This window comes from Fringilla coelebs (genome assembly GCF_963513975.1).
Source record: "Fringilla coelebs genome assembly, chromosome: 4".
Lineage (NCBI taxonomy): Eukaryota > Metazoa > Chordata > Aves > Passeriformes > Fringillidae > Fringilla > Fringilla coelebs.
Window position 1 is genome coordinate 60,216,853 of NC_140032.1, and position 19,531 is coordinate 60,236,383.

At 46.2% G+C, this 19,531-nt stretch overlaps 1 protein-coding gene across 1 annotated transcript; it reads right to left on the reverse strand.

Moving 5' to 3' along the window:
* Positions 1-319: 319 nt before the first annotated feature.
* IBSP (integrin binding sialoprotein) lies at positions 320-3,832 on the reverse strand (the record flags this gene model as incomplete). Its single annotated transcript, XM_084204360.1, has 6 exons — positions 320-871; positions 1,166-1,267; positions 3,259-3,312; positions 3,451-3,522; positions 3,649-3,699; positions 3,779-3,832. 6 exons carry the CDS (start codon positions 3,830-3,832, stop codon positions 320-322), a joined length of 885 nt encoding a protein of 294 aa, XP_084060486.1.
* Positions 3,833-19,531: the final 15,699 nt, after the last annotated feature.

The window sequence follows — 19,531 nt, forward strand, 5'->3', positions numbered from 1 at the left end:
GAATAACAAGATTCAGCCCTAAGCATCATGGGCAACCATAGTCCCTCAGCCCCTCACTGTGCTCATCCACTAACCACAGAAAATTTGGCAGCAAACTTTTTGTCACCAACAAGCTCAGTTCAGTTGCTTTATTTCATTTCATTTCACTTTGCAAGATACAAAAAAAAAAAAAAGCCGGGGATGAAGCCAGGGATGGAGCTTGTGCATGGCAAGCTGCCTGGCATCCCCCTCTGGCATGCGGTGGCTCCAGGGATCCTTTGAATGCACCTTCCTGAGTGGTTGGGGCTGACAGGGAGAGCACCAGGGCGGTCCCCCATGCTCACTGGCTGTAGTAGTAATCCTGGCCATACACGTCGTACCCATGCCCTTTGTAGTAGCCGTACTCATCCTCATAGGCCCGGTAGCTGTCCCCGCGTGCATACTCATCCTGTTCCTCGTACCCAGCCTCAGTGGTGCCCTCATCCCTCCGGCTGTGGTCCATGGCTGTCACATCATACTCCCACAGCTCCCCCGTTGTGGTGACATCTGTGGGTCCCCCATCATCCATAGTGGTCGCCTGTGTCAGACCCTCTTCGTTGGTGGTGCTTGCAATGGTGGTGGCTTCAGCTTCTTCCTCCTCCTCCTCTTCTTCCTCTTCCTCCTCCTCTTCTTCCTCTTCCTCAGCTTCACCAGTGCCCTCCTCAGCCACCACAGTGCCATTGCCATGAGGTCCAGTACCCTCTGTGGTATTGGTGCTTGTGCCATTGACACCATTCTCATTCTCATCTACTTCTTCTTCCTCCTCTTCCTCCTCATTCTCATCACTGTCTTCATTTTCAGAGTCTTCCCCCTTGCTGGCAGTTCTCTGCCTGGTCCTTTGGCAGCCCTTGCCCTGGCAGAGGGAAGACAGCACAGCATTACTTGGATGTCAAGAGGCTGCAGCTCCATGTGGAAAGGGGAAGGTATGGGCACAGCTGAGCATTCCTCCACACCTTTCATGGCAGGACTGTCTTTTTGGGGTACCCTTTCCAACTCCAAGTTAATGCCCAGAGGTTGGTGCAGCTATAGGTATTTCCACAGCAACCGCCCCAAGCAGAAACAGGGTGCAGAGTATCCCATGGGTGCAAGCAAACATGCAGCGAACAGCCCCCACCATGGGTGCTCCCTCTATCTCCCCAAACCACACCTGCTGGGGGAATGTAATGTCTCCTCCCAGAGCAACTTGGCAGTCCTCAGGGGCTGCTCCAGCAGGGTGTCCAGCTGCCTTGGTTCCAGTATAAAATGGCTCCTACAAGGACAGGGACAGGACAGGGCAGGGGGTCAGCAGCTGGAGTGGAGCGCAGGCCTCCCTGCAGTGAGAGGGATACAGTGCATCCACACAGAGCATTTGGGCATTGCTCCAAGTTCCCTGCTTTCTCACGGGTCTTGCTCCAGGCTGAAATGTAGAAGCTGCAGCAGGGCAGCTGGAGCTGTGCAATTACGTTGTGGTGGCTGGAGCTGGGTGTTCCCATTCTGGCTCCAAGTTTTGCTTTGCAAAGCATCTAAAGGTTTTCTTCTGAAGTTACCTCCCCAGTTTCCAGTAAACAAAGAAAGCCACAGGCACACTACATGCAAACACACTGCACATCATGTGTGGACAGTCAGTGAGAGTGTGATGGCTCAAAGCCAAGCGTGAGCCCAAACCCCACCAGCAATCAGCCATCAGCAACACTTGGCCCCAGAGATCAGCAGCAGAGTGGGGCTCTCAGTGGGGTGCACAGCTAAAAAAATGTTAAGGAATAGCAAATGCAAACAGAGCCTGGAGCAGACACGGAGGAACTGGTGGGGCAATTCACCCAGGGCCCAGCCTGGGAGGTGGAGCTTGTTGGCACCAGCATATGAGCCCAGCCATGGCAGGGAGACCTGAGGTCAGTGTCATCGCTGCCCTGGGCAATCCCTGCTGCTCACACACCAAGACCAAGGATACCTACCCTGGCGTTTTGGGCCACCTCAGACCTTGAAATACAGGTGCATGTACTGGCAGAGAAAATCCAGGCTGCTCTCCTCTCCAACAGGAGAACCATCAAATTGCACAGTGCAGCCAGCTGTGCCAGTGGAAGTGATGCTCCCTATACAGCAGCCAATATCATGCTTTTTACATACCGATATGATTTATAATGCTTTTTACATACCTATAGCTGACCTTGGGGCCTTTCAGCATGATTCATCTTGCTGACCACCCTGTCAGTGAAGGCACATCCCTGTATGGGAGCAGCCACTGCTCTGGTGCCCTCAAAATGAAAAGGGCAGACCTAAAGAGCAGCTACATTCCTGCACACCAGTTAATTTCTTCCTGAGAAACAAAATTCCACCTTTTGCTGCCCATCCCACTGCTCAAATTTATTCCTAGAGATTGCAGTGGTAGGGAAGAGAAACAGCTAAAATGGGGCAAGTTGCAGGGAGGTGCCAGGGCTGGCACAGGGGCCACCCCATGCTATATCCCAAGCCCTGATAGCCTCCAAAGTGGGGTATAAAACCAGATTCCCTGGCTTTCATTAAATAAGTTTTAAAATGAACAGAATAAAAGACTTGATTAAGCATGACACACAGGATTCTAAGCATACCAGATCCTTATTTCAAAACACCTGTGTGCCTGAGACCACTGGACTATTTTTGAGCATTTGCAGCCCGATAAGGCAGAAAAGATCTTTGTAATCCCTTACATTTAATTTTGGACCTGGGTTGCTCTCACAACTCCAGAGGTGCCCAAGCTCACACTGATCCAGCAGACAGGAGCAGCTTTACCATCTGACTGATATAAATTTGACTTTCCCAGTATAGCATCAGTTTGTGTCACTCCACAGACACACATGCAGAGCATAACTGGGTTTTCTGTAGGGGTATTCTCAGTGCTACACGAGAAACAGACCCTGAAAGAGGAAGGTAAGAGGAGTTCCAAACAGCACCTTCTTCCTTTTGTGAACCTCCCTGGTTCTGTTCTTTGGCCTGTCCTGCTCTTTTCTGAGCCACTGGAAATGGAAACCCAGAGAATCTGTCTCAGGGTTATTTGGTGCAACCCCTGCCCAGGAAGAAAAAGGAAAGCAAAAGGAAAATATCGACCAAAAAAATAGAAAAAAAATAAAAGGTCCAGAGGTCCAGAGTAGAAAATCCAGTTGTATCCAGAGTGAAAGTCTGTGGGAAGTCAGTGACCACAAATGCTGATGAGCAGAAACTACAAAACCAAAGAAAGTTCCTAAATTCCCGTACTTGTTTTGCAGACTGCTGGTTTGCCATACTCACCCCCTCTTCCTCCTCCTCCGAGCCATGCCCCTCTTCCTCAGATGAGTCACTACTCTAAGAAGAGGAAAAACCCAGTGGTGTCATGAGTACAATGTGCTGCGCCCAGGCCCATAGGCCATGCCAACAGGGCACAGACCATGCCCCCATCTCATTTGGGCCAAAATCTCTGTATTTGCCCTCGGAAGCACCCACCTGGTACCGTCGCTGTGGGGGATACACGTAGATGTATCTGTACAGGTAATGCCGGTGCTTGCTCTTGAAAACCTACCAGGAGAAGGAGGGGGAAAATCCCATCAGTCTGGGGCCTTGGGTACAGGAGCCACCAAAATGTGCTCTTCCTCAAGATCAGCCCCATGTGGGACTAGGCACACAGGGTGGGGGAGGCTCTACCGCATTCTCTTCTGAGTCATCCAACTTGGGTTGCCGCAGCCAGCTCTTGACCTGGGGGAAAGGGTGGGTTGGTACATGCCCCACACCAGCCCTGGCAAGGCCGGGGGGTCCCCCCTCACCTGGCACTCACCGAGAAGGTGCACGCCATTCCCACCAGGCAGACAAACACCAGGACACTCCTCATGGCTGCTGTCTCTAGGAACACTGAAACACATTGAGGCCTTGCTTTTCAGCTAGAAAGCACCAACTCCACTCCAAACCATCCACGTCTGTGTCCACGTGGGTGACTGGGGAGAAGAAAGGCTGACCTCCAGCCTTCCTAGGTGAGGTCACCCAACCCCTCTGTAGACCCAGTTCTTTGTTTTTCTTCTTCTTTTTTTAAAGATCTGCCTCATCTTCCATTAATACATTTTGTTTTTTCTAGAAGCCACAATATATCAGAAAAGCAAGTTTCACCATGTAGTGAACTCAAAGCTTTCCTGGAGAAGGATGACTTATTCCTGTTTCCCCACTGGCCTTCAGGGAGGGAAGAAAGCCAAGCCCCACTGGAGATGCAACAGGAGCAGCTGGGAGCACTGCCCATTGTGGCCGCCCTTCCATAACTCCAAGACCTGCTTGGGCTCTGCCCAGGAAGCAGTGCTCCTGGAATTACACTACAGACAGTGTAACCTCACTGAGGAAAAACAAACAAGCAAACAAATAATGGAAGTAATTGGCTTCACAGCCTGCCGGGTGCAAAAATAGCAGTGGCAAGGCACCAGTGCAAAGAGACCCCAGGCATAGCTGGAGAGGACTTAGCTCTGGGCAGGTTTGAGCTGCACACCCAAAGCACCAAAACACAGCCTGCCTTCCTGCATCAAGGAGGAAGGAGCACACCCAATCCTTCCAGCATCACCCCAGCCTTCCCCCAGGGAACAATGCTCCCAACGTCCCCCTGAGCTCAATCAGGCTTTTTCCTACCCTTCCTCTGCCTAAACCCAGTATCAGCTGTGCTTGTAGGGAATTGTTATTACATTCATCTGTGCTTGAAGTTTCCCTATTTTTGCTTAATTCAGGCTATAAAACAAGTGGCCACAAGTTTCTCTGACCTTGCAGCAAGGCTCTGGATGTCCATCCCCTTCACCCAAGTGCTTCATGAAGCCATAGATCCAGGAAAAGTCTAAAAGCAGCACCCCAATCCTGCCAGCAAGCTGACCCTCCCATCTCCCTGCAAAAAGCAGACATCAATGCACAACCCAACTGGGAAAAGCAGCAGCAAGCTTACCCTGCCACAGCACCGAGAGCTAAGCATGGAGTCAGCCGGCAGAGATTTCCTCCCGTTGCTGTCCTGCTGGGATATAAGGTCTGGCTTTGCCCTCCCCAAGCCAGTCACCGCCCTACCCGGAATGACGCCAGCTCTCCAGCATGCACCAAAACCCCTCCAAAACTTCAATGCTGGCAGATTTGGTGCACAAACATAGTGCCCCATGCCGCTGCCAAGCCCAGCGAGGTTTGCACTGCGCCACTTAATTGAGGGTCTGGCCTCAGATGTGTGGCTGGGAGGCTGAGGGTATAATAACACTCTGGGTTTTAATTAAAATAAATATTGGGAAATCTGTTGCTGGAGGGTGTTCACCTCCCTTTTTGGGAAATCCTGTCACTGTTTTTTCAAGTAGACAGAAAGACCGACCTCAAAGGCCTGGCCCCACAGCCACTTGTGCAGAGTCGTTAGATCAAAAAAAAAGCTAAATACAAAAAAAAAATCCTCTCCAGGATGCCTGCAGAGGCCTTGGTAAGGGAAGGGAAAGAAAAGGGGGCTCAGATACAGGTGTCACTCAGTCCCCCTTTCAGAGCCATTTCCCCCTTTCAGAGCCATTTCCAGCACAGTATTGCTACAAAATGCAAGCCTGCTTTGTTTCTAATTCCCTGCAAACTACACAGACCCACACAGGGGCCAACCTAGTCCTCTGGTCTCAAAAATCAGCCATTGCTCAGCTGAAATCTGTGTATGTCCCCAGCAAAGCAGAATAACTGCCTGGGAGTAGGAGGAAAATGAAAAAACCCACCCACATGTGCACTCAAATCACACTGGGGATCTTGGTGACAGGATACAGCAAGCGGATGCTGCCCCCTGCACCCACCTCTGCAGGGATGTCTTTTTTCCTTTACCTATATTTATCATTTCCTGCTTGGATTTTATCCACCCAGCTCTCCAGTGCATCTCTCCTTCTTTCCCAGATTTTTCTTGCACTCATCAGCAAAGGCCCCTAAGCTCCTGCGCATCTGGACTGCAGCAGTACAGGGAATGACTATTCACCAAATGCAACTTTGCTTTCCGCAGTGGCAAGGACAGCTGCAAATCCCACTTGATCCTTTCAGCCCTAGGAAAAGGAAGAGAGGTGCTGAAAAAGAAATGCCTTCGGGCAGATCTGTAACGGTAAACTTAGCCAGTGGTAAAACTATGGTTATTTAGGGCAGAAAAATCCACTTTGCCATGAAATGCCTGAATGTTTCTTCTTAAAACTAGGGGCAAAACCAGCCTCAACTACATGCAGGTGAGCCCTTGACAGGTACACGATGGGGAGTTGATAATTGCTGGTGGAACACTACGCACGTAAGTTGTTACTGAGGAGGGAGAGGTCCCCCATAGCCCCCCACTGGTCTAGCACCCCTGGCAGCAGAACATGCCACATGCCCACTATGCCACCCCTGGGGCTGCAGGGCACAGCTGCCCCATGGGCTTCGAAGCCCCTTGTGTCACTGTGAAGAGCCCTCATTATAAGGGAGGCCTGGAGCTGGCCATGGCTTTCAGCTGACGCCTTGTGCCAGGAAAAGCCACGCAAAAAAAAACCCCAAACAAACAAAACAAAACCAGACCAAAAAAAAAAAAACCCACCAAAAACAAAACCCCACCAAACCCCCCAAAAAATGAACAAAAAACAAACAACAACAACAACAACCATAAAAACACCTCAGCCATGCAGTTCTTCGGTGCCCATGCAGCAGCCTCTGATAAAGAGAGAGAGATCAGCATTTGTGAGGATGAGGATTCCCATGTCCCCCCATCTATCTCCATGGGGCTGGAACAGCTGGAGGGGCTGCCCTGCTAGGCATTCAGGGCAGAGATAGCCCTGCTTCCCATTGTCCCCTGCTGTCCTAAGCTGCCTGGCCTAGGAAAGCAGTGAGCATGTGCCTGGCTTTGAGCTTAAAATTTCATCAGGGCTTGAGAACAGAGAGTCCTGGTGGGAGGTGATTTTTAATGTAATTAAAGGGCTTCTGCTCCAGGCTGCTTAAAAAAAAATATGGAAAACTGACTATAAAAACATATGTTTCACCCAAGATCCCTAAAAAGCACCAGGATAATTAACATGTGCTGAAGTGCCTTGTGCAGCCAGGACCTATGTTTAGCTCCTGGAGCGGGTGCTGCCCAGGCAGGCTACCAGCACCAGCAATCTCACCGGCACCATGGTGGGAAAGCAGTGGGGAACTCAGACAGCATTTCCTAAACATTTCCATTTGAAATTTATTTTCTATTACTACTTTAAAATCATCACATGGCAGGCGTGGAGTGTTGCTTTTGCAGGAACTCCGTCTCTCCAAAGTGGCAGTGCTTGGAGTGATCACCCTCTTGTCTGAAAGGAATCTGTTATTAAAAGTGAATGCAGGCTTTGAAAGCTTTATGAAATGATATCACCTTGCTGGAAACAAAACATAGAACAGCTTATCTGCCTCCAAAGGATGGGGTTTTACAAACGGGGTGCAGTGGAAGGTGGGGTTTGCACCAGCCACTGGCTGCAGCTTTGTGCTGCTGCTTGCACCCAGCAAGGGCACCCTGTACAGTTTGGGTGTACTTGCCTGAGCCCCTGAGGATCTCAGGGTCAGAGTGTCCCTGTCTGCCTCAGGCTGACATGGCTCCTAAGTCCAAATTTAGTTTTTATTTTTGCAGGGCGGTAAATGAGCAGAGTAGAGTGCTCCTGACCTACCCAGGCACATTGCAGGGTTGAGGCCACACCATCCTATTTTCATGCCCTGCAGCTATTCTGAAAGGAAACCTCAGGGCCAAAAATAAGTAAACAAAACAAAACCAGAAGGACACTTTGAGCATGGTGGGAAGAGGCAAAGGTGCTGCTGCAGCCAGGGGAATGGGCACCCCTGCTATGCAGCTCAGTGGCCAGGGCACCCCCAAAACCTGTATAGGAATCACCTGAGGCAGAGCTTGCCCTGGCTTCCAGCTCTCCCCATATACTGTCAGGGACAGGAGTGTGTGTGCCACGGTCACCAGCTGGGGAGAGAAATGATGAGCAAGAAGAGGGAGCAACAGCATAAGAATAAGGAATGCCTCTCTCTCCCTTTACCTCTCAGAGCACAAACACAAATGCAAACCAGCATCAGCTGCACACACAGCTCATTATTCTTTTGCCAATGTCCAATTTTAAAATAAAAGTGTGAGTGAAGTGTGAGGGGAGAATATCTAAAATGCACCTTGTATCAGTCTCCATTATCAGTACACAACCTTTATATATTGGCCCTCTGCAACTGAACATTTCACATTATTTTCCTTTTTCTCTGAGCAGAAACCAGAAAAAGGAAATTAATTCTATTTCCTGGCAAAATGCAGACCAGGATAGCTCTGTAATATGAGCACTTTGAAGCACCCTGAACTCTGGGAACCAAACCCAGCAAATCACTGAGGCTAGGTTGCAGCATTATCACAAATCCCAGACTTTCCACCACCCAGGCCCTCACATGTTTGAGCAATATCTATATATTGGATCTCCTCTGTTTGTTTGTTTTCCTTTTTTTTAGGAACAAGAAACTCCTCATCAGCAACAGCAAGTTACCAGGTCTGGTCCCCCCAGCTGTCTCTGCCTCCATCCACATTGTTATAAATAAGAAGCTTGACTAGGCCAATATTCAAGCAACAATCAATTTAATAATTAATGATGGTAAAGTATGAGCAAAACAGCGCTGGGTACAGTGGAGGCAGTTTTCCCTCCAACTGCACACTGATATTTGGGCTTACAGGTATTTATAGGGGTACTCATAAGCTCTCAGCAGTTTCTATTTCTACTTGTTTACATCACAATTCTATACACTATTGTGATTTAGTTTTTCTCAGGATGCATCCCAAAAAGGAGGATCCACAGATGGTGGTGGCAGCCTCCGAGATGTTGGTCCAGTTTCCGCAAGAACAATGATGAATCCCATCTGGTAAAGTCCAGCTCCCCAGATGTGGGTCCCCCTTGTTATTACAATGACTATCAGTGATGTCCAGCTTCCCTTGGTGAAGTTGTAAATCCTAGAGAGGATGTCCATCTTCCTTTCTCAAGCTGTTTTTCTCAGTTTTGTTAAGGAGTGAGATAAGCACATTTCCTTTCTATACATTCCAAAGCTATAGTTTCAAGGATACAATCAATATTTTAAAATTATACTTAAAAAGGTTATTATTGCAGCACTCTTTAAGGCCTGACTACAAGCAAAGAGTAACATCCCGAATGCTGTAATTCAAATGCTCCTAAATTAATCCTGGTTAATTGCAAACAAAAGCTAGGTTCAAAGGCCTTCTTCCATGCTTTACTTTCCTCAGTTATTATTAGAATTTGCAGCCGTCCCATGGTTGGTGTCCACACATATCTCAATCACAAATACACACATTTCCTTTCTGTACCAGACACGAAACACAGCTTTGTATTTCACAGCCCCCCGTCCCCCCCCACCCCCCACTTGTATAAATTTTCATTTATACTCATTCATGTCTGGGCCTCAAATCTGGCCAAAACTTTGGAAGCCTTTCCCTTCCCATCTTCTTTCTCTAATTTCATTATTTTGGATATCCTACCTGGTTTCTTAAACTGGCCAATTCCTCCTGTAGCCAATTCCGGGTCTGTCACAGCAACCTGCATGCTCTGAATAACTGAGTGGATTAGTCTGATAAAACATGGAATAAGGCAAGGTAGAAACAATAACCCAGCTAATGAACACAGTACCATGAACCCTATTTTCTTCCACCAAGTTCCCCCTCCAAGCATCTCATCCCACCATGAGGCTTGAAGGATGGAATTCCATTTTTGGACTGGGACATGAGCCACCCTTTTGATCTCTGCTGCCAAACCCCTGATGGTTTCTCCATGATCATCAATCTCAATGCAGCATTCGGACTCATTGAATTTCCCACACACTCCCCCTTCTTTAGCCAGCAAATAGCCCAGTGCTATTCGATTCTGATACACAAAGGCCCTCATCTGGGTGTGCTGCTGGCTTAGCAAGTCCAGGGCCTCCGAGGAGTGATTCAAGATTACCTCTACCACCACCTGCAGTCTAATCAACCTGTTCAGGAGGTAAATCGGGGTCCTATATCCCCAGCTCCCATCCTGAGCCCAAGTGGCTGTCCCATAATAATCTATTATTCTTTTGGCTGGCCACTCCTCTTCCCCCCATTTTTGGTTCCCTCCTGCCCTTGGAAAATCCAGTTTTAATTCTCTTCTTTTTTGCTTCATATTCTCGCTTCTGCAGTTTTTGAGTCATTTGTTTCATTCTGCTCTCTGGGTCCCTTCCTTCCCTATCCCTTGCTAAACAAAAGGACTTTGAGGATTGCAGCAAATTCGTTCATCGTCATCCTTGAGAAGGCTGGTTAACACGGGCCCATCTTTGGGAGAAACCTATTTTAAATTTTCTCCAACCCAGTAAAATTTGCCACCCATAGTGCACACTTTTAATTTTCTGTGGTCATAGCACACTTCACTAACTTGGGAATATGCCATAAATACTGATTCCCTGTTTCTCCCAGTCCAGACAGTATGATTGCATTTCTCACAGACAGCCAGAGCAATAGGCTCTGATCCTGCAGCTTGCCCATGGATTATATGGAGCTCAGGAGGGATGCTATTAAGGCCCATTGCTTGGGATGCAATGATCAATACAGTGAAAATAATCCTCAGGGAGTTTAACTCTCTACTTCTCTCAAGGCCCCTTGGGTTGCATCCAAGGGCTGAGATGTAGATCTTCTCGGTAGCAAAGTTTATACCTTGGGATTTAGTCACTGATATCTTTTGTTTCATTTTTGCCTTTTGCCTCATGAGCCTTCAGTTCACTATTTATCATGGGAGTGGCCCAATTCTTTTTAATTTAGGCTAGTTGGCCCCTAAGTTAGGGGGATGTGCGACTACAATAGGGTTGGTTTATGTGCTTCCCCTTTTCCAGTGATACTTGGCTTCCTGCCACTCTCTTGCTTTTATTTGATATTCGTCAGGTATCCAATTGCCTTTGTCACACTCTATTTTTTTCTAACTTGGCCTTTGGTACTTCCTGCAAGTCAATTCCTGCTTGTGTCCCGTGTACCCAAGTTTTCCACCAATCTTTATCACCTGTTTTAATATATCCTTTCCTTACTGCAACCCACAACGTTTTATCAGTTTCTTTTTCTATTTCTTTTATACAATTAAGGCAGAGAGCATTAGGGATCTGTCCCCTTGGTAGGTTTGTATACCACAATTCTTCACACTCTATACACTTAAAGCAACCCCATGAATAACACTTACAGTTTGGAGTAGTACATTCTACCTCTCGTGAGTACAATTGGTTTTGCAGCTTAAGGTAGGAGCGTGTTCGTGACATACATCAGTCTCTCTTTAACTTTACTTTCAGTTCTACGGGGGTAGATGCAATTCTCCACTGGGCTTCAGAGACCAGCTCTGTCGGTGGGTCCTCTGTCGGTGGTTCCACTGGGCCTTTGATGCGTGATGCGTGGGTCCAGCCCTTTTCCACAGTTGGGACGGCTGTATCGGTGGTCAGCAGAGTTAAACATGGACCTTCCCACCTAGGAGACAAACTTTCTTCCTTCCAGCTTTTAATTAGTACCCAGTCACCCAGTTTTATTTGGTGTATGCTAAATCCTAGAGGGACTGATTGAGCAATTACCCCTTTTTCCCTTAGTTCTAGGACATGTTGTCCCATCTTCTGGATGTATTTTTGAATAGTCATATCTGCTACAACTACTGATGTTTGGACATCAGTATGGGAATAGGACTGGGAATAGGACATTCCATAAAGCATCTCATAGGCAGAAAGTCCCATGTCTGCATTTGGAAGTGTTCTTATATTAAGTAATGCTAAAGGTAAACATTTTACCCATGACATTTGGGTCTCAATCATCAATTTTGTTAATTGTTGTTTTATAGTTTGGTTCATTCTTTCCACCCTCCCAGAGCTCTGGGGGTGCCAAGGGGTGTGATATTCCCAGGAAATACCCATGGTTTGTGTTACTCCTTTTATAATACTGGAAGTGAAATGGGAGCCCTGATCAGAATCTATGGCCCTAATAACCCCAAATCGGGGAATAATTTGTTCCAGCAATATTTTAACTACAAACTTTGCCGTGGCTCGGGCAGCCAGGTAGGCCTCCACCCAATGAATTAGTTGATCTACTAATAATAACAAGTATTTCTATCTGCCCACTCTTGGTAGTTCAGTATAATCCACCTGAACCCTTTCAAATGGTTGGTAGGCTATTTTTCTACCACCAGTTGGAGCTTGTCTCATTACCTTTTTGTTAACTTTTTGACAAGTCAAACACCCCTGTGTTGTTTTGCTATTTCAAAAATTCCAATACATCCATAGTATTTTAAAAAATGATCACATAAGGCTTTTGTTCCCCAATGAGTACGCTGGTGTAACTGGCTTAGAACCCTTCGAGTGTAAGCCTTAGGTAAAATCTCTCTTCCCTCTGGGAGTACCCACTTTCCCTGTTCTTTCTTAACTTCCAATCTTTTTATAGCTTCCTCCTCTTGAGTACTATAACTTTTTGGCAGTTCCTTCTGAATTTCCTCTACACTGTTCAGCTGGATGGTCTCTTTTAATTTAAAAGCTGCCTCCTTTACAGCTTCATCAGCTGTGTTGTTTCCTCTTACTGAGTAGTTTGACCCGCCCCCCCCCCCCTCTTCCCCGTTGGTGACCTTTTACATGCACCACAGCTATTCTCTTGGGTCCTTTCAAGACTTCAAGCACTCTAATTAACTCCTGATGGATCAGTTTCTTCCCTTGAGTGTTAATCAACACCTTTCCATCCAAATTTTCCAAATGTGTGTACAATTTCAAAAACATATTTTGAGTCTGTATAAATAGTCCCCACCTTATCCTTTAAAAGTTCTAAAGCTCAGTATAAAGCAAACAATTCACAAGCTTGAGCTGACCAGCTGGAACTGATTTTTCCTTTTTCTATTACAGACAAGTTTTCCCCTTCTACAATAGCAAATCCTGAATTTCGTTTCCCTTCTATCACCCTGAATGAGCCATCGATAAAATATTTTTCCCCACCAGATAACTCTGTCTCACTCAAATCTGGTCTCACTTTTGTTTGTAATTCAATTAATTCTACACAGTTATGAGTGAGCTCTGTAGTTGGCTCCCCACAGAGAAATTGAGCAGGGTTCTGAGCAGGAGTGACCTTAGGTTCCAGTTCAGGGGAATGTATCAAGATAGCTTCATACTTTAAAATCCGGCTGTCAGTGAGCCACTTCTCTGCTTTTTGATGCAATATGCTTCTAAAGTTGTGGGGGGTATATACTACTAACGGAGCTCCGAATGTAACTTTTTTTTTGCTTCTTCCATGAGAAGGGCTGTTGCTACTATAGCTTGTAAATATACTGGCCATCCCCTGCTGACAGGGTCCAGTAATTTTGAATAATACCCCACCGGCTTTCTGTCTCCTCCCCAGTCCTAGGTGAGCACTCCATAAGCAGTTAATTTACCGATCTCCCCAGGAGTGGACCAGACATCTGGACATATTTTATTCTCATCCTGGTCCATCAATTTGTACAATTGTTAATTGATCATTTTGAGGCTTAATCCCAATATTCAGAGATAAAATAAGGTCTCTGCCCAGTAAATTGCATTCTGCTTCCGAAACTAATAATAGATCACTAATATCCAATTTTCCTTTTGCTTCAATTAGTACTTGTTCAATAATGGGAACCTTAAAGGCTTCCCCTTTTGCTCCAATTACTTCAGCTGTTTTCCCACTGATTTTGCATCCTTTTGGTAATCTTTGCATTGTTGATTTTTCAGCACCTGTATCTACTAAAAATGTAAATTATTCACCCTGGGAACCTATCTTTATTTTTATCAAGGGCTCTTGTGATGTTCTGGTCCCCAATAAATAGAGCCCCTGATACCTCTAATCTTCTGCAAACAGTTTTTGGTCTGCTTCTCGTTTCTTGCAAAACCTTTTAACATGACCTTCAACCCTACAGTAAAAGCAGGTAGGTCTTTTCGAACCATTACCTGCTATTTTTTGGGTGGTTTTAGCATTTCCTGAAGACGCACCGCCCTTCTGAACCTCTTTTACTGCAGCCACAAAAACCTTAGCTTGAACTTTTGCCTTCTCTTCATCACATAAACTTTCTGCGCTTTCCTTAACAATTCCTGTAAACCTCTCTCCTGCCAGCCATCCAACTTTTCAAGTTTCCACCTAATATCCTCCCATGATTTTGCCACAAACTGAGTTTTGATTAACACTTCCCTCACAGCTGTATCAGGATCCAATCCTGAGTACATTTGTATACTTTTCCTTATCCTTTCTAGCCAGTCTATTGGGGACTCATCTTTTCCCTGGTGTTCATTTAAGGCCTTGCTGATATTTTGCCCTCTGGGAACTGCTTCTCGAATTCCCTGAATAATTATATGCCTGAGATCCACCATATTCTTCCTGTCTTGATCATTATTATGGTCCCAGTTAGGGGTTCCCAGGGGCCATTTCATTTCTCCTAAAGGTCCTTGCTGCTGGTCTCTATCCCAAATTCTCATGCCAGCCTGTTGTATCAATTGCCTCTCCTCTGCTGTAAATAAAATACTTAAATTTGACTGAATCTCCATCCAGGTGTAAATGCTGGGTCCTAGAAACTGATCTAACCTTTCAGACACCCCCAGAGGATCTTCAAGTAACCTCCCCATTTCTTTTTTAAAAGCTCTTACATCCCCAGTGTTCAGGGGTGCTGACACATACCCAATGACTGGTCTCCCTTGATTCCCTGTTAATGGTACTTCTCTTAATGGGTACAGCTGCCCCCCTCTGTTGCTATCCCCACTGCTTTCTGATCGTGCCTTTTCCTGGCTTCTAGTTCTGTGTGCTGGTGGTGAATCTGGCACCAGGAGCAGAGCTACCAGGGCTTGTGGTGCAAGGGGTGCTGGATTGGGTGCAAGGGGTGCTGGATTGGGTGCAAAGGGTGAAGGATTAGGTGCAAGAGGTGCAGGATTAGGTGCAAGAGGTGCAGGATTGGGTGCAAGAGGTGCAGGATTAGCTGCTGGATGAAGCACCTCTGGCAGAGCAGCTTGCTGTGGTAGATAAGGGGGGAGAGGTTTTCTAAGGGGTCCCACTGATGCTTTTCCTTTTTGGTTTTTAATGCATACAGGGGAGTAGGCCATGCCATAAAGCGGCATAATTGCTTTCTTCTTGGTTAACAGGGTCCTTTTTATTTACATAGGCATTCAAGGCCTGACAGATCCACCCTTCAGACGACCCATACATTGGCCAATACAAATTATCAGGTCGTATCATTTCCTTAGTCCATTCTACCATATAATATTGTATCATTTTCTCCTTACTTTTTCCTCTCCTGTTTTCACATTTATTTCATGATTTTAACATTACCCCAAGGGGGCTGTCCTGGGGTATATCTGGCAAAATGCTCCCTCTTTTTCCAGTACCTTCAGTACCTCTATTTTTCCTGCTGGTTTATACCAGCTCCTGGGTTCTTGCTTTCGCATTTACCCATTTTATCCTAACAGGTGTTCCCTCAATTCGCCTTGACCACACTTGTTCAGACCTTGGTCCCTTTTTGTCAAGGAATTTTCTAATAAAAAGTCCCTTCTACCAGTACTGCCTCCCGCCTCTGATGTTCTAAAGAACAACAATCCCCCTTAACTATTATCTCGTCTCACCCCCGACCTTTTATATACCGAAAATCCTACTTCATTCGCTTTGTTCCTTCACCTGTCGTTCCCCTCGCAGGGAGACGAAACCAAGGTTAGAAGAACTCCACGATCACTTCGTGACTAAGTCACGTCTCACACACACACCATTCACACTCTTACACTCGCACACCCGTTATTATCCCACCTAACCAAGCGATACTTACAGCCTCCTTTTCTCGCCTGGGTCTTTGTGCACAAGTTATTACAGGTGAATTTACTGCAGTCTACTCCAGGAGCTCAAAATTCTTTGCTCTTAAATTACCTTAAAAAATTTCCTCTTCCCTGAAAGATTCCCCAGTCACTCAGGGCCACCGGAGGCAAAAAGCCTCCTGGTGGGGTTCCTCCCTGAGATCAGGAATCTCCCTCAATGGATTTGGAAATTTCCCGGCCAACACACCAAATTTGTTATAAATAAGAAGCTTGACTAGGCCAATATTCAAGCAACAATCAATTTAATAATTTATGATGGTAAAGTATGAGCAAAACAGTGCTGGGTACAGTGGAGGCAGTTTTACCTCCAACTGCACACTGATATTTGGGCTTACAGGTATTTATAGGGGTACTCATAAGCTCTCAGCAGTTTCTATTTCTACTTGTTTACATCATAATTCTATACACTATTGTGATTTAGTTTTTCTCAGGATGCATCCCAAAAAGGAGAACTCCCAGATGGTGGTGGCAGCCTCCAAGATGTTGGTCCAGTTTCCCCAAGAACAATGATGAATCCCATCTGGTAAAGTCCAGCTCCCCAGATGTGGGTCCCCCTTGTTATTACAATGACTATAAATCTCACAACAGGGATGTCCAGCTTCCCTTGGTGAAGTTATAAATCCTAGAGAGGATGTCCATCTTCCTTTCTCAAGCTGTTTTTCTCAGTTTTGTTAAGGAGTGAGATAAGCACATTTCCCTTCTATATATTCCAAAGCTATCGCTTCAAGGATACAAGCAATATTTTAAAATTATACTTAAAAAGGTTATTATTGCAGCACTCTTTAAGGCCTGACTACAAGCAAAGAGCAACATCCCGAATGCTGTAATTCAAATGCTCCTAAATCAATCCAGGTTAATTGCAAGCAAAGGCTAGGTTCAGAGGCCTTCTTCCATGCTTTACTTTCCTCAGTTATTATTAGAATTTGCAGTCATCCCATGGTTGGTGTCCACACATATCGCAATCACAAATACACACATTTCCTTTCTGTACCAGACACGAAACACAGCTTTGTATTTCACAACATGTGAGAGCTCTTAAACACATCCTCAGGAAAAAAAGCCAAATAAACCCCCCAAATGGTCCTATTTTCGGGAGGCAAGCAGGAAGATAGCCTCTGTTCATTGCTGAAGTAACAACCAACTGCCTGCACATCCAGCTCAGGAACTGAGCTCTCTAACAAAGTTAAATCAGTGTCCCTGGACCTTCAGGCATCTGGATGGCATGGAAGCACACTGCTTCTATGCTGCACTGGTGATAGCTGCCCACCTCCCTGCCACTGCATACACTGCTCTAACTTGGTAAAACCACTGAGTCTGGCATTAAAAAGGCCCCGCTTGCTGCAGAGGCAGTGTGCTATGTGTATCAGCAGGAACTGCTGCTCTTGAACTGGTTATTTGTTATTGTGTACACACATGACTTGCAGAAGAGTGATGTATGTATCCACAAATCACAGAATCACAGAATGCTTTGGATTGGAACGGACCTTAAGTTTCATCTAGGCCCAATCCCCTGCCATGGGCAGGGACACCTCCCACCAGACCAGGTTGCTTAAAGCCCCATCCAAAATGGCCTAAATACATAGAGAAGTATGTGTCTTCTGCAAAAAGTACCTTGACACTCAGGAACTTATTTCCCTTTTTTAAAAGGTGGCTTTACAAAGTTTTCACACTGTTGCAAAACTACTTTTTGCTCTGCAGGTGAAACAACGTCAGGTCTAGGACAGAAAGGGCAGATGTTGCCTTTGCCCCCCAGGTGCAGTTTCAGCCCCTGTGTTCAGTAACCTGATGCCTTCTGCTAAAATACAACAGCTCTTTGCAGCTTTGCATTTCAGGAAACAGGAAAAAACTGAACTCAAACCACTTGCTCACTCTGAAGGTTTCCATCATGAATTTGGGGAGTGCAGTATGAGAGGATTTAAGGTTTCCATCATGAGCTGGGGGAATGCAGTACATGTGGATGCTAACACTTACACTTTACCTGTACCATCCTGTGGTGCTTGGCTTCTCGGGGCAGTGCTGGGGGAACAACAAAACTCCCAGGACGTGGCTAAGCCAGGGATGGGAAAGTTATTTGACATTAAAGTGCATGACAGTAAAGAAAGCTGGAAGAAAAATTTCCTTCAAGCATTTAAAAGGTTTGTAACATTTTGGGGTTTCACTGAGCTCAAAGGCTGTTTTCCCACGTCTGGGATATTTCTTTTGTTCAGATTGATGGCCTCAGTGATTCCGTCAGAGGCTTTACCTCCCCATTGAAAAGGGCAGAGAAACGCAATCAAACTCTCCTGGCCCCACTGTACGCTTGGAGAGGAGTGGTTCCCACAACAGAATTACATCACAAGGGGCACAGACAAGACAATCCCATCAGACCTGAAGGGAGTTTAAAAGAAAGAGGAAGAGAAGTTTCTCACAAGGGCATGTAGTGACAAGACAAGGGGGGGATGACTTTAAAATGAGAGAGAGAAGGTTTAGATTCAATACTAGGAAGAAATTCTCTGCTGTGAGGGTGGTGAGGCACTGGAACAGGGTGCTCAGAGAAGCAGTAGGTGCCCCATCCCTGGGAGTGTTCAAGATCAGGTTGGATGGGGCTCTGAGAAACCTGGTCTAGTGTCCCTGCCCATGGCAGGGGGGTTGAATTGAGATGGTGTTTAAGGTCCCTTCCAACCAAGACCATTCTGTGATTCTATCATGGTTTCTTCCACAGATATTCCCATTTTGCTAAACACAAACGCAGGCCAAGAAAAAGCCCTGCAGCCAGCTGTGGAACTCAGATCATCATGGGAAGCCCAGGAAATTTGTCTGCATTGTCAAAAAAGCCACTGCTGGATGGAGAGGTGGTCTGCAAGTGCAGGGGTCTCTCTGTTTCTCCCCCCAAATCCAAGAAAATAATGGGGTTGAATAAGTACAGCTTATATGCTGTGGCTGCCCCAAGTTCAGCTACCACAGCTAGGCTCAGTACTAGTGCCTCCCAACCTTTCAGCCACCAGCTACTTATTTAAAATAGATTTTTTTCTTCTTACGGAAAAAAAAACCAAAAAACCCAACAAAACCAACACAAGAAACCTTTATTTTAAGGTTATGCAAACTCATGTTTTCAAAAACCCAAATGGATCCAAAAATACCTGCTTTAAACCCCAATGCTAATTTCTGGGTAAATTGCTGCATTCAGCTCTGGAGGCCACCCCCAAAGCACAAAGAATGTCATGTGGGTGGGTAATAAAAGCATACATTGACGTGGGCATTTTTTATCCCTGCCTAACCCGTCGGGAAAACTGAAACTGACAACTTCATCACATAATCATCCTGAAACTGGAGGCAGGAACATCTCCAGCAATGGCATTGCCTGTGGCTGACCTTCCCAGCTGCTCATCCTTCCAGCCCAACAGCAGAGAGCAGGAGTTTCCCCCTCCGATGCTCACAGTGCACAGACACATGGCTCAAAAACCAAATACATAAACTCCTAAAAATGCCTTTAAATCCTCCCAAAGAGCATCTTTTAGTCACACTCCCTCTGCCCATCCAAAACCTCACCCTGTGAAGTCCTGCCCATCATAAAGCCCTTCCAGATGTCAAGCATGGTGGTCCTGCTTATACATAGATGAACAGCATTTGATAGAGATAGTCCAATACCACCAGTGTCCCCCAAAACCTTGCAGATGTCCTTGACAGGTTCTGGGCAAATCCCTGCGTGAAGGTAACATGAGCAGCTCCCTCCCTGAGGCCAAGCAGG